This window comes from Sciurus vulgaris (genome assembly GCF_902686455.1).
Source record: "Sciurus vulgaris genome assembly, chromosome: 16".
NCBI lineage: Eukaryota > Metazoa > Chordata > Mammalia > Rodentia > Sciuridae > Sciurus > Sciurus vulgaris.
The window spans coordinates 48290084-48305413 of NC_136477.1; the positions used below are offsets into that span (position 1 = coordinate 48290084).

The following is a 15330-nucleotide window of genomic DNA, read 5'->3' on the forward strand; positions in this document are numbered from 1 at the left end:
TGCAATAGAGCACCAGAATTTGTTTCTCCTATTCAACCAGACTTCATACCCCTTGACTCCTCTTTCCCTCTCCACCTGCTCCTGCCCTCAGGCAGTAGTAACTACCACTTAACTCTACTTCTGTGAGTCTGACTTTTTTATATTTCACATATAAGGGAGATCATATGGTATTTGTCTCTCTGAGACTGGTTAATTTCACTTAACATAATGTCTTCTAGGTTCATCCATGTTATCACGAATGATAGTTTTTTTTTTTTTTTTTTAAGGCTGAATAATACTCCATTGTGTTTACATACCATGTTTTAAAAACCTATTCACTTTGATAGTTTCCATATCTCAGCTATTGTGAATACTGATGCAGTGAACATGGGAGTACAGACATCTCTTTAGCATAATTAATTTCAATTCCTTTGGGTATAGCCAGTAGTGGGATTGTTTGATCATATGGTAGATCCATTTTTAAATTTTTGAGGATCTTCATGCTGTTTTCCAAAATGCATGTGCTAATTTATATACCACTAATAGTGTATGAGTTCCCTTTCTCCATGTTCTCACCAATATTTTTTTTTGTTTTTTTTACAATAGTTAATCTAACAGGAATGAGGTGAGAGCTCCTTCTGGTTCTAATTTGCATTTCTCTGATGACTAGAGATGTTGAGTATTTTAAAAAATACCTGTTAGTCATTTCTGTGTCTCTTTTCTGAGAAATGTCTATTCAAGTCCTTTACCCATTATTAAGTGGGTTTTTGTTTTTGTTATTGAATATTTAGGGTACTAGCTCCAAAGTATTTTTTTCCCTCTCCATGACTTATATCTTTACTCTTTTACTAAGAAGTTTTTAAATTTGAAAAAAATTCCATTTGTCTTTTTAAAATTTCTTTTGCTCTTTCTGAAGAAGTTTTTAAATGTGAAAAAATCCCATTTGTCTATTTTTGTTTTCATTCCCTGTGCTTTTGGGTCAGATCTAAGAAATTTCTGCCCAGACCAATGTCACTGAGCTTTCCCCTGTGTTTTCTTCTATTTGTTTTGTAGTTTCAGATTTTACATTTCGATTTTTAATTCATTTTGAGTTGATCCTTATATAGTGGGTGATGTAAGGTTCCATTTTCATTCTTCTGATATGTGTAGCCAGTTGTCCTAACACCATTTATTGAAAAGTGTGTTCTTGGTGCCTTTTTCAAAAGTCAGTTGACCATGGGTATATGCATTTATTTCTTGGCTATCTTTCCTATCCTAGTGGACAAATAACAAGACCATGATGTTTTGGTTTTTATAGCTTTGTGATTTGTTTGAAATCCAGTACCGAATTTTGTTCTTTTTGGCCAACATTGCTCTGGTTATTTGGGTAGTTGGTGGTTTCATATGAATTTTTGGATTTTTTTTCTATTTCTGTAAAGAACAAAATTGAAATTTTAATAATGATTACATTTCATCTGAAGATCATTTTGAATAATATGAACATTTTAGCAATGTTAATTCTTTTAATCTGTGAACATTGGATATCTTTTTATTCATTTGTATCATCTTCAATTTCTGCTACAACAATCTTTGTTATTTCCTTTCTTCTTCTAACCCTGAGCTTAGTTTTAGTTTTTTCTGTTATTTCTTTCTCTTTCTTTTAGTTCCTTAAGGCATAACATTAGGCTTTTTTTTTTTTGGTACCAGGAATTGAAACCAGAGGGGTTAACCATTCCAGTCCTTTTTATTTTGAGACAAAGTCTAAGTTGCTTTGGGCCTGGCTAAATTTCTGAAGTTTGTCTCAAGATATTTTTTAATTTTCTTCTTTAATTTCTTCTTTGAAGAATAATTATTCAGGAGCATATTATGTGACTTCTTTTTTCTGTATTCTTATTGATGCATTTAAATTATGCACAATGGTTGGATTCATTATATCATTTCTGTATTTGCATACAGTATAATATTGTTCAATTTCAATATACATTTGTTAATTTTCCCTGGTTTCTCTTGATATTGATTTTCTCTTTCATATCAGAAAAGATACTTGATATGATTAGATCTTCTTAAATTTGTTAAGGCTCATTTCATGGCCTACCATGATCCATGATCAATCCTATTGCTGTTGGATAGAATGTTCTATATATGTCAGTTAGCTCCATTTGGTCTAAAGTATAGTTCAAGGTTATCATTTCCTTATTGATTTTTTTGTTTGGATGATCTGTCCAATGTTGAAAGTGGAATATTGGAATCTCCTTCACATTGTTGGAATCTATGTCTCTCTTCAGGTCTCTTAAAGTTTGCTTTATATAATTAGGTACCCTCCTCTTGAGTGCATGTATATTTACAATTGTCATATCCTCTTGGTGAGTTGATCTCTTTGTCACTGTTTAATGACCTTCTTTGTCCCTTTTTACTGTTTTGGACTTAAAACTTCTTTTGTCTCAAATAAGTATAGCTAACCTGTTCCTTTTTTATTTCTGTTTGCACAGAATATTTTTTTTATATAGGTGCTTTTATTGATTAATAGAAGCCATTGTAAATGAGTTATTTATTTTTAGAACATTCTTAAAGAATTTGCATAAACTGAAACAGGAATGAGGGGCTCTCAGAGTTTCTTAGATAAAAGTAGCAGTGTAACTAGTTCATCTGCAGAGATTTCAAATTTAATTAACTATATAGCTGAACAGTTTCCACTTTGAAATGTGAGAATATCCTGAGAGGATGTTTATGGTACATAAAACTAATGGATAAAGGGGAATTTTCAAAAATGTTAGCAGGAGAAAAACAGAGTAGGGAAAACTATAATGTAAGTAAGGGGCAAGACAAAGCTGTAGTACTAGGCTGGGCCTTTCTTCTCTTTAAGCCAGGGGCCTCTAGCCATCCTATGCTATACCCCTGTTGTTATAGCAATATAAACCAAAAGCAGTGAAATAAAATTAATAATAACCTAAACTAATTTAAGTCTTTTGTTTAAAGAGTAAATGAGAGAAAAATTGTAGCTTCTTAATCAAGGAGTGCTTTACAATTTCACGGCATCTTAATATAATTCATTTAACCCTACAGCAATTGTGCAACAAACAAAATATAATAAAAGGAAAACAACAAAGGTTAACTCCTATAGGGGCCAACAGACAGGATTAGTGCAGCACAGTAATTAACCTTCACATACTTGGAGTCTTGTTTGAAAGGCATCAAAAACTCAGATTACTGAAAAATCACAAATGTCACCAACAAAAGGAATGTTGATTAAAGTCAAAAGAACTTCCCAAAGGGCTGCCTTCTTTGAAGGAATTGCTAGCACAGGTTGGCTACTTAAATCTCACTGATGGCTCCATTAGAGAATGAGAATGCCCAGTCAGTGCTGTTTTAAAAATGTACTGGGAGGAGAAAAACAAAACAATCTACTGTTCCCTAATGTAAATGGCTTAGCACCAGAGAAAGCCTCTGCCCCCAAGAGACTTTCCACAAAGGGTTAAGCTTCAATAAATGAGGCATACTCTTTCATTTTCAGGATGTCTTTTCTTGCAAGGTCTTTAGAGGCAGAAGTTCCATTTGGATTCTAATACACATTCCTATGAGCTCAGCTTCCTGAAAACATACACCTGCCAGGTTCTATGTTCTCCCTTATCAATGACTGGATTCACTACTTCACAGCCACCAGAATCGCACATATACTGTTAACATGATGAAAAATACAGCTATGGCTGCAAGTTTGGCATAAGTGGAATGCATGTTCAAGTACTTCGCATCCTGGCGGTATTTCTTGGACAGACTGGACAAATTGTTGGTCTTTGAATCCAATGCTGAGAGTGCTTCTCCTCGTTGTAACACTTCTTCAATATTGGCCACCATGATTCTCTGTACATCTTGCAATTCAGTGTTGATGGAGCCTAGGTTTCTCTGAGCACACTGTGTCAATATAGAGCTTCTTGGTTTTCTGAATGAAGGTATCAAACTCAATAAAGGAATAAGGTCTAGACACAGTAGGCACCTTTTTCCCATGCCTTCATCAAATTCTGAGTGCAAATCTTCTAGGTAGGCAAAAGCCAACTTCTTAGGAAAGGCAGCTTCACACAAAACCAGATAACACACTCCCTGCTCAATAATGTAGTGAAAAGTCATGGCTCCTGCCTCCAAGATACACCTGGTAGGGGACTGTTCATTCAACTTTCGAAAGAGTTGCTTAGCCTGGCTCTGATACTGTTGAAGTTCCCGGCCAGACTGTTCGTCCTCCTGCATTGAGGCGGCCAGTGGGAGCCCGTCTGCCACTCAGGCAATCATCGTAAGTAACACCATCTTCACTGGCTACAGGGACCCCACACTGGCCCGGGCAGCCTGAGGCATAGTCCTCACTTCCTCCTCGGCGGCTTCAGTCACACCTCTACCTCAGTTCCCTCCAGAATATCTTTTTTCATCCATTTACTTTCAGTCTGGGTGTTCTTTAAGATAAAATATTAAAACAAATATTTTGGTCTTGGTTTTTTTTTTTTTTTGTTTCGTTTTATTTTAATTCAGCCATTCTATACCTTTTGATTGGAGAATTTAATCCAGTTTATTCAAAGTAGTTATTGGTATGTGAGCACAAACTCATACCATTTTGTTAATTGTTTTCTGGTTTTTTTTTATTGTAAACAAATGGGATACATGTTGTTTCTCTGTTTGTACATGGAGTAAAGGCATACCATTTGTGTAATCATAAATTTACATAGGGTAATGTTGTTTGATTCATTCTCTTATTTTTTCCCTTCCTCCCACCCCTCCCACCCCTCTTTTCCCTCTGTACAGTCCTTCCTTCCTCCATTATTGCCCCCCTCCCTAACCCTAACTGTAACCCTAACACTAACCCCTCCCTCCCCCCATTATGTGTCATCATCCACTTATTAGCGATATCCTTCGTCCTTTGTTTTTTTTGAGATTGGCTTATCTCACTTAGCATGATATTCTCCAATTTCATCCATTTGCCTGCAAATGCCATCATATTATCATTCTTTATGGCTGAATAATATTCCATTGTATATATATACCACAGTTTCTTTTCTTTTTTTTTATTGTAAACAAATGGGATACATGTTGTTTGTCTGTTTGTACATGGGTAAAAGACATACCATTTGTATAATCATAAATTTACATATGGTAATGTTGTTTGATTCATTTTATTATTTTTTCCCTTCCCCCCTACACCTCCCACCCTTCTTTTCCCTCTAAACAGTCCTTTCTTCCTCCATTCTTGTCCCCCTCCCTAACCCTAACCCTAACCCTAACACTAACACTAACTCCCCCCACCCTCCCCCTTATGTGTCATCATCCACTTATCAGCGAGATCATTCGTCCTTTAGTTTTTTGAGATTGGCTTATCTCACTTAGCATGATGGTCTCCAATTTCATCCATTTGCCTGCAAATGCCATAATTTTATCGTTCTTTATGGCAGAGTAATATTCCATTGTATATATATACCACAGTTTCTTTATCCACTCATCAATTGAAGGACATCTAGGTTGGTTCCACAATCTGGCTATTGTGAATTGAGCAGCTGAACATTGATATGGCTGTATCTCTGTAGTATGCTGATTTTATGTCCTTTGGGTATAGACCAAGGAGTGGGATAGCTGGGTCAAATGGTGGTTCCATTCCAAGTTTCTAAGGAATCTCCACACTGCTTTCCAGAGTGGCTGCACTAATTTGCAGTCCCACCAGCAATGTATGAGTGTACCTTTCTCCCCACATCCTTGCCAACACCTATTGTTGCTTGTATTCTTGATAATCACCATTCTAATTGGGGTGAGATGGAATCTTAGGGTGGTTTGATTTGTATTACTCTTATTACTAGAGATGTTGAACATTTTTCCATATGTTTGTTGATTGCTTGTAGATCTTCTTCTGTGAAGTGTCTGTTCATTTCCGTAGCCCATTTGTCGATTGGATTATTTGTATCCTTGGTGTAGAGTTTTTTGAGTTCTTTATAGATTCTGGAGATTAGTGCTCTATCTGAAGTATGATTGGCAAAGATTTTCTCCCACTCTGTAGGCTCTTTCTTTGCATTGCTGATAGTTTCCTTTGCTGAGAGAAAGCTTTTAGTTTGAATCTATCCCAGAGGTTGATTCTTGCTTTTATTTCTTGTGCTATGGGAGTCCTGTTGAGGAAGTCTGATCCTAAGCCGACATGTTGAAGATCTGGACCTACTTTTTCTTCTATAATCTGCAGGGTGTCTGTTCTGATTCCGAGGTCCTTAATCCATTTTGAGTTTAGTTTCGTGCATGGTGAGAGATATGGGTTTAGTTTCATTCTGTTGCATATGGATTTCTAATTCTCCCACCACCATTTGTTGAAGAGGCTATCTTTTCTCCATTGCGTATTTTGGCCCCTTTGTCTAGTATGAGAAAATTGTATTTATTTGGGTTTGTGTCCGTGTCCTCTATTCTGTACCATTGATCTTATTGCCATCATACTGGGTATGAAATTGTATCCCTTCGGGTTTAGATTTGTATTTACCTGATGGATCATGCTGAGCATCTTTTCATGTGTTTTTGGTCATTTGTATGTCATCTTTGGAGAAATACTATTCAAATCCTTTGTCCATTTAATTGGACTATTTGTCTCTTTTTGAATTTTAGTTCTTTAATATATTCTAGATGTAAATCTCAGGTTTTTTGAAATAACAGTTTCTCTCATTTAGTGGGTTATCTTTTCATGTTTTACTTTTTTTGGGGGATTGAATCCAGGGGTGTTTTTATCACTGACCTACATCCCCAGTCCATTTTATTTTATTTTATGTGCACATAGAGTATATGTCTATTTATTTAGGTCTTCTTTAATTTTAAACAATTATTTGTAATTTTTACTCTATAAGTCTTATACTTTTTATTCTTTCATTTTGAAGTACCATGGCATTGAACCCAGGGAGCTCTACCAGTGAACTACATCCACAACCCTTTTAACTTTGAGACAGGGTCTTGTTAAATTGCCATGCTGGGCTTGAACTTGTGATCTTCCTGCCTCAGTTTCTGAAGTCTTTAGGATTATACGCATTGCCATTTTGTCTTGCTAAGTCTTGCACTTCTTTCATTTAATTTATTCATAAGTATTTTATTCTTCTTGATGCTATGATGTGTGATACTTTCCCCCCACTTCTATTTTTGGATTGCTTAAATATTTGATTTTTATGTATTGATCTTGTATCTTGCAACCTTGATTTTTAGTTCTCAATTTTTTCTTTCCACATTTCTAATTGGTATATTATAGTTATACATAATGATGGAATTTGTTGTTAGATATTCACACATGCACATGATGTAGCAATATAATTTAGCCAGTTTTCATCTTCATGAGATCCCTGTTCCTCCCACCTCCACTATCTTTTTCTTCCTCTCTAGCTTCCATATATGGGAGAAAACATGACTTTTGACCTTCTGAGTTGGCTTATTTTCCGTCACATAATGGTCTCTAGTTCCATCCATTTTCCTGCAAATTACATAATTTTTGGTATATAAACCACACTTTATTCATTCATCTGTTGATGAACACCTAAGCTGATTCCCTAATTTGGCTACTATAAATTGTGCTGCTTTGAACATGGATGTACATGTATCACTATAGTATGATGACTTTAATTCTTTAGGCTAAATACTGAGGAATAGTATGTAGCCTCAGTCTCAGTCTGTCATCTCTCTCTCTCTGTCTTTGTCTCTGTCTCTCTTTAATCGGGGATTGAACTCAGTCACTTTACTGAGTCAGTCATTTTTATTTTTTATTTTGAGACAGGGTCTCGATAAGTTGCTTAGGGTCTTGCAAAGTTGTTGAGGCTGGTTTCAAACTTGGAATCCTCCTGACTCAGCCTCCCAAGTCACTGTGATTATAGGAGTGTGCCATTGCACCCAGCTGTAGTTCTCATTTTTTAAAACGAATTGCTTAAGATTTTCTATATTGAAGATCATGCCATCTGAGAATGGAGATTCTTACTCCTTTCAAATCTAAATGCTTTTTTCTCCATTTGCTAAATTAGCTTGGATATTGATATTAGGTAGGGTCTAATAATGCAGTTTTTTTCCCTCTAGGTCTCTCAAATTGACTTTTGGCCATATCTAATAGTTAATTTCATTAGTGAAATTGAACATTGTTTGCATGCATAGAATGGATACAAATAAAATTAAATCCAGAAAATATTTGACCACCACTGAAAGGATATTTTTTGTGTCAAGGGGCAAGGATAAATAAGAAATGGTTCTTGCACATCAGCGAGAATAAAATGTGGTAGAAAAATAGACTTTGGACAACTAGTACAAGGTGATAGAATGAAGAAATTCTTTTTTAAAAAATATTTTTTAGTTGTAGATTAACACAGTACCTTTATTTTTTTATATTTATGTGATGCTGTGGATTGAACCCAGTGCTTCACATGTGCTAGGCAAGTGCTCTACCACTGAGCCACATTCTCAGCCCTGAATGAATTAATTCTTAAGTAGAGTATATCAGTATCCTGTGAGAGAATAGGGCCTGGAGTAATTAATTTTGCCATTTGGAGAACAGGTAAGGCTTTTTTTTTTTTTTTTTTTTTTTAAATGGAGGTGGATCAGAAAAATAAGTGTGATTTTAAGGCTTTGGATTGGGAAGAGGGACAGATAAGTACTCTTTTTTCTCAACACTTTTATTATCTAATACTTGAAGAATATATATAACACATAAGTACAGTAAGAAAATGAACAGTCATGACTCCTTTCCTCCTTCGATTACTAATACTGTTGTTTTCCTTCTGTGCATTTCTTCCTTATTTTATCCCTTTAATTCCTCTTAAAGTTAAATGTGTCATAATTTTGTTTTCGTTTCCTTTACTTTTTTGTTTTAATCAAATTTGAATTTAATAGTTTATAAAATCATATCAAAATATGTCATCCATATGTAGTTTTATGTTATTAATACTTTTTTCAGCTTTGGTGAAATATAATTGACAATATATAAATTTAAGGTTTACAATATGATTATTTGATTATGTAGATATTATGAAATGATTACCACAATCCAGTAACATACATCCATTACCTCACATAGTTACCTTTTTTAAATGTTCTCACCATTAAAATTTATAGTTAACAAGTATTGTTAACTATAGTCACCGTGCTCTATTTTAGATCCCTAAAACTAATTCATCTTTCAAGTGAAAGTTTGTATTCTTTGACCAACATTTCTTCATTGCCCTAACCCTGAAAATCACTGCTCTATCAGTTGTTATGACTTTAACTGTTTTAACATTCTACATGCAACTGAGATCATGTAATATATGTCATCTCTTTCTGAGTTATTTCACTCTTAATGCCCTCAGGATTCATCCATATTGTCTGTTATGTGTACGTGTATACACATTATGCCTCATTTTCTTTATCCATTCATTTTTGGTGAGTATTTAGGTGATTTTCATGGTTAGCTATTGTGAATAATGCTGAAGTGAACATGGATGTACAAATATCTCTTCAAGATACTCATTTCGTTTTCTTTAGATTTGTATACACAGAAGTGAGGTTACTAGTTCATGTGGTAGTTCTAATTTTAATTTTCTGAGGAACCTGTTTTTATAATGGTTGTACTAATTTCTGTCCCCACCAGCAGAGTCCATAAGAATTTCATTTTCTCCACATCCTTGCCAACACTTTTATCTTTTTGCCATTCTAACCGATGTATAGTATGGATCTGTAATGTCCCCCAAAGGCTCGTGTGTTGATGGATTATCTCTCAGTGCAGCAATGTTCAGGTGGGGTTTTGGGGAAGTGATTGGATCTAGAAGGCACTAACCTCATCAGCGGATTAATGTGTTGATGGATTCATAATTTGATGGCATTATTGGGAGGTGGTGAAAAACTGTTGAAGGTGAGGCCTTGTTGGAGGAAGTGTGTCACAAGGGGCGCACTATGGAGGAGTATATCTTATCGCTGTCCTCTTCCATTGTCTCTCTGCTTCCTAGCTTTGATGAGGCAAGCAGTTTTCTTCTGCCACACCTTTCTGCCATCATATACTGCTCGGCACAGCCCAGAAACAATTGAGCCAGTTTATCACAGATGCAAACCTCTGAAATCGTGAGCCAAAATAAAGCTTTCCTCTTTTAAGTTGTTTTCTCAGGTATTTTGTCACAATAATGGAAAGCTGGCTAACACAAATGAGATCTCATTGTAATTTTAATTCATGTTTCCCTCTTTATTAATGATGTTGAGCACATTTTCATGTACCTGTAATACTGTTAACTTATAGTTTTGTGTCCTAGTGTACATGGGCAAGAGTTTTTCTAAGCAGGATATATGCCTAGTAGTGAGACTTCTGAATATTAAAATATATGGTTGTTCAGTTTTGCCAGAAAATTCCAAATTATTTCTCAATTTAAACTCTCACCATGCCATGCCAATATTCTCACATCATCAGATGTCACGATTTTTGCTACTCTAGTAAATATAACATTTTATATGAATATGATTTTAATTTATATTCCCCTGATTTCTAATAAAATATATTTTATTTATAAAGCAAATTCTTATTGATCGACAGTGATATAATTGGTACTATTCTGTGTGCTTCATTGAGATATATCAGTAAAAAACCCCAAAATACCTACCATCATAGAATTTACATTCAATTTGCCTTTCGTATTTCATTTATACTTTGGACTCCATTTGTGTGGTTGGTTGTTTCTGTTTTTATTGTTGATTTTGGGGTTTCTTTGGGGATTCTTATATATTCTGGACTGTAACCCCTTGTCACTTATATGAATCTCTGTTTTTTACATTTATTTTTACTTTATTAGATTTAACTGTATTTAGATTTTCATTAAAATTATTGAATGAAGTTATATAATTTCTCCCAAACAACTTTGCAGAGTTTTTTTTTTTTTTTGCGGTACTGGGGATCGAACTCAGGGCCTTGCACTTGCAAGGCAAGCACTCTACCAGCTGAGCTATCTCCCCAGCCCTTTTGCACAGTTTTAATTTGATTATCCCAGTGTACCTCATTTTGTTATTGTTGTTATTTTTGTAGATTGATATTTTTTATGTTTTTAGCTGTGACTAGCATACAGAAATTTTATTAATTTCTTTATGTTAATTTAATATCCAGAAACTGTACGTATACAGCAATCTGTGAAACATAGTGGTTTTGTTTTTGTTTGTTTTGCTTTTCTTCCTTTTTATTTATAGAAAAATAAAATACTTTTACAGTCTGTCACCCTTCCTTGAGTTGCTATCTGCCAAGTTGGGACAAGTGAAAAACTTAAGGTCTTCACCTTGTCTTTTTTTAAAATTAATGGCCAAATATAATTTATTAGAGAATTATATATAGTAGTTGTGTTCATTCTGACAAAATCATACATGCATGGAATTTGATTTCAAAACCTGCCCCTGCAACTTTCCTTCCCCTTCACCCTCCCCATTCTCTTTCCTCTACTCTACTGATCTTCCTTTTGCTCATTTATTTATCTATTTTTGATGGGCACTTTCCTTCTTTAAAAAAATTTATTTTTAATCTAATTAGTTATACATGATAGCAGAATGCATTTCAATTCATTGTACATGAATGTACACAATGTAGAGTCATATCATTCATGCAGTCATACATGTCCTAGGGTAATGATGTCCATCTCATTCCACCATCTTTCTTACCCCTATACCTGCTCCCATCCCCTTACTTCCCTCTGCCCATTCTTCCCTCCATTCTTCCCTTGCCCTCTGCCCCACATTATGGATCACCATTCACATATCAGAGAAAACATTTGACCTTTGGTTTGGGGGATTGGCTTATTTCACTTAGCATATATTCTCTAGTTCCATCCATTTACCTGCAAATTCGATAATTTTATTCTCCTTTAAGGCTTAGTAATATTCCATTGTGTGTATATACCACAGTTTCTTTATCCATTCATCTATTCAAGGATATCTAGGTTGGTTCCACAGTTTAGCTATTGTGAATTGAGCTGCTATAAACATTGATGTGACTGGCTCACTGTAGTATGCTGATTTTAAGTCCTTTGGGTATAAACTGAGGAGTGGGATAGCTGGGTTAAATGGCAGCTCTGTTCCAAGTTTTCTGAGTAATCTCAATACTGTTTTCCAAAGTAGTTGCACCAATTTATAGTCCCACCACCAATGTATGAATGTACCTTTTCCCCCACATCCTCACCAACACTTACTGTTGCTTGTATTCTTGATAATTGCCATTCTGATTGGAGCGAGATCAAATCTTAGTGTAGTTTTGATTTTCATTCCTAATTACTAGAGATGTTGAACATTTTTCATGTATTTGTTGATTGATTGTGTATCTTCTGTGAAGTGCCTGCTCTGTTCCTTAGCCCATTTATTAATTGGATTATTTGTATTTTTGGTGTTGTTTTTTAAAAATATTTTTTAGATGTTGATGGACCTTTTATTTTATTCATTTATTTACATATTTACATGTGGTGCTGAGAATTGAACCCACTTCCTCACACATGCTAGGCAAATGCTCTACCACTGAGCCACAACCTCAGCCTTTTGGTGTTAAGTTTTTTGAGTTCTTTATATATCCTGGAGATTAGTGCTCTATCCGGTGTGTGGTGTGGTAAAGATAGTTTTTAATTTTCCCCCCTAACTTTTATTTATGTAAATTATTGAACTGGCTGAAACACTGAATACAATGTTGATTAGAAGTAGTAACAATGGGTATACCTAGCTTGTTCCTGATTTTAAGAAAAATGTTCTGTTGATACCAAGAATGACAAATTGTGTTGTTGAATATCTTATTTTTATTTTCAAACAAAAATAACTTCAAAATTTATATGATTTTGAAAAGTGAGTACCTAAAAGTAGATAGAAATATGCAAGATGATGATTATAAATTGATCTTAGCAGAGAATAAAGTGTTGCTACATTTTTTGCATTTCAGTAAGGCTTTTTCCCCATTCATGTGTGTGTGTGTTTATAACTATATGCTATATTTTGATATTGTAACATATAATTTTTTGGGAGGGCGGGTACTGGGGATTGAACTCAGGGGCACCCAATGGATGAGTCACATCCCCAGCCTTATTTTGTATTTTATTTAGAGACAAGTCTTTCTGAGTAGCTTAGTACCTCATTTTTGCTGAGACTGGCTTTGAATTCATGATCCTCCTGCCTCAGCCTCCCGAGCTGCTGGGATTACAGGCATTTGCCACCACACCTGGTGTAACTATATTTCCACAATAGTATATATAACAACTTGAAATTTCTAAAAAATACCACAGCTTTAGTTACCATACTTTCCTCAGATACATATTTATAGAACATTTATCCCTCATTCTTTATAACTTTTGTAATTTTCTTGGCTATTTTTACATGCTTATTTTTCAGGTAAACTTTCAAAATAAATTTTTGTCTTCAAATGTAAAAATGTGTTTATTCATCAGGTGAACTTTAGAATCATTTTGTTAGTTTTTCTCTTCCTCCAAATGTAATTGAGATTTTAATTGTATTTCTGTAAATAGATTAAATAATTTGAAGAAATGCATTTTTCATACTTTCAAGGTTTGTCTGTAGAATCTATATGTATGGGAGTCAAATGACATTATTGTTTATATTTTTACCATTAGGAGTATATTCCTACTGTCTCCATTCTATGCAATCCAGGAATGAGAGCTCGTCACTGGAAACAGATGTCAGAAATTGCTGGCTATGACTTGACTCCAGACTCTGGAACAACACTGAGAAAAGTTTTGAAATTAAACCTTACACCATACTTGGATAAATTTGAAGTGATAAGTGCAGGTGCAAGCAAGGTAAACATGAAGATAAACTGAAATACTTTGATGTGTTTGTAAATTGAATAATCATAGCTGTGTTGTGATTGAATGTGCTTAGTACTGGATAGCAGTGGGTAGAGATGGGGGAGAAAATCAGAAAAGAACACTCTTTTTCCTGCACAAAGTGTGCTTTTTTGTCTTGAATCCAGACTAAAAATGGCTCTTTTGACCACTTCCTGATTCCTACATGGAGATGGTAAGCTTGCATAGATACATGATATATAGTTATTTCATTAAGAATCCTGGGGAGAGGCTAGGGTTATAACTCAATGGTAAAGCACTTGACTAGCATACATGAGGTTTGATCCTCAGCGTCACATAAAAATAAACAAACAAAGATTTAAAAAAAAACAATCCTGGGGAGGTGCATGTGTAACATAGGGGTGTGTGTGTGTGTATGTGTTGTGTGTGTGTGTGTGTGTGTGTGTTTCCTAACAGCATAAACGGCCATAGAGAAAGGGTTCTTGAAATACACAGAAAATATCCTCAGACCTGGCCTGCAGAAAGACCACTTTAAAGAAAGTCCAGCAGGCATTTTATCCTGTTGTCCATTTAAATACTGACAGCAGTAGTTTCTATAGCAAAAAGTGAACTTTAAAGCTACAATCTTCTGAGAAAAATTTTAATTGTTAAGAAAACTTTCTAATAAAAAGTTATAATGCCACAGATTATAGTCAGGAAATGCTAGTGTAATAAAGCAAATGCTTACTGAATTCACTTAGGAAAAGACAATATAGTAAATAAGGTCCTCTTTTCACCATTCCATTATTTCTCTCTTTCTCTTCTTTAGGAATTTTCCTTAGAGAAAGCCATGAATAACATGATAGGAACTTGGGATGAAATTGCTTTTCATATAAGTCTGTATCGAGATACTGGAGTCTGCATTCTTTCTTCAGTGGATGAGATTCAGGCGATCCTTGATGATCAAATTATAAAAACTCAGACAATGAGAGGCTCACCTTTTATCAAACCATTTGAAAAAGAGATCAAGGTATGTTACATATGATAGCTGTGTTGACTATCAGTTGGTCAATTATAAAAATTGCAATCTTATTACATATGTGCTGTCAAGGAAATAAGTCCATTTGTTAAATGGCTTCTAAATGTTTATTCAAATCATAGAACTGTAACCTTGATACTTTACCTGGTGAAACACTTGAACAAATTTTTTCTTTTTCACACCAGGGATTGAGCCCAGGGCCCTTAATCACTGAGCTGCATCCCAGCCCTTTTTTCATATTTTATTTAGAGACAGGATCTCACTGAGTTGTTTAGGGCCTCACTAAGTTGCTGAAACTGGCTTTGAACTCACAATCCTCCTGTCTCAGCCTCAAACCATTGGGATTACAGGTGTGGGCTGCTGTGCTTGGCAAGAACAAATATTTTTAAATTAATGTAGAAATATATATAAATATCTGAGACATTAACTTTAATCATTTGAAAAGAAAATTAGGTTTTACAAAAATTTTGTCTTTAACAGTGATATATGTGGAAAGAAAATAATCTGGTTCTTTATTTTGCTGTTGCATATGCTTGTTAAGTATAGACTCTACCATTGAGCTATAACCCATTCCCAATTGGTATTTAT

The 15330-nt window shown here is 34.7% G+C and overlaps 1 protein-coding gene and 1 pseudogene across 2 annotated transcripts in view; one reads left to right on the top strand and one right to left on the bottom strand.

Annotated features, from left to right (window-relative positions):
• Positions 1-15330, top strand: part of LOC306647289 (dynein axonemal heavy chain 12-like) — a 332440-nt gene that overhangs the window by 97736 nt on the left and 219374 nt on the right. The window contains 2 exon segments of the mRNA XM_079116520.1: positions 13533-13718; positions 14533-14733. Of these exon segments, the coding sequence (XP_078972646.1) occupies positions 13533-13718; positions 14533-14733 (387 nt within the window).
• Positions 2465-4353, bottom strand: LOC306646743 (vesicle-trafficking protein SEC22b-like; annotated as a pseudogene). The gene has a single exon. The product of its transcript is annotated as a vesicle-trafficking protein SEC22b-like (transcript).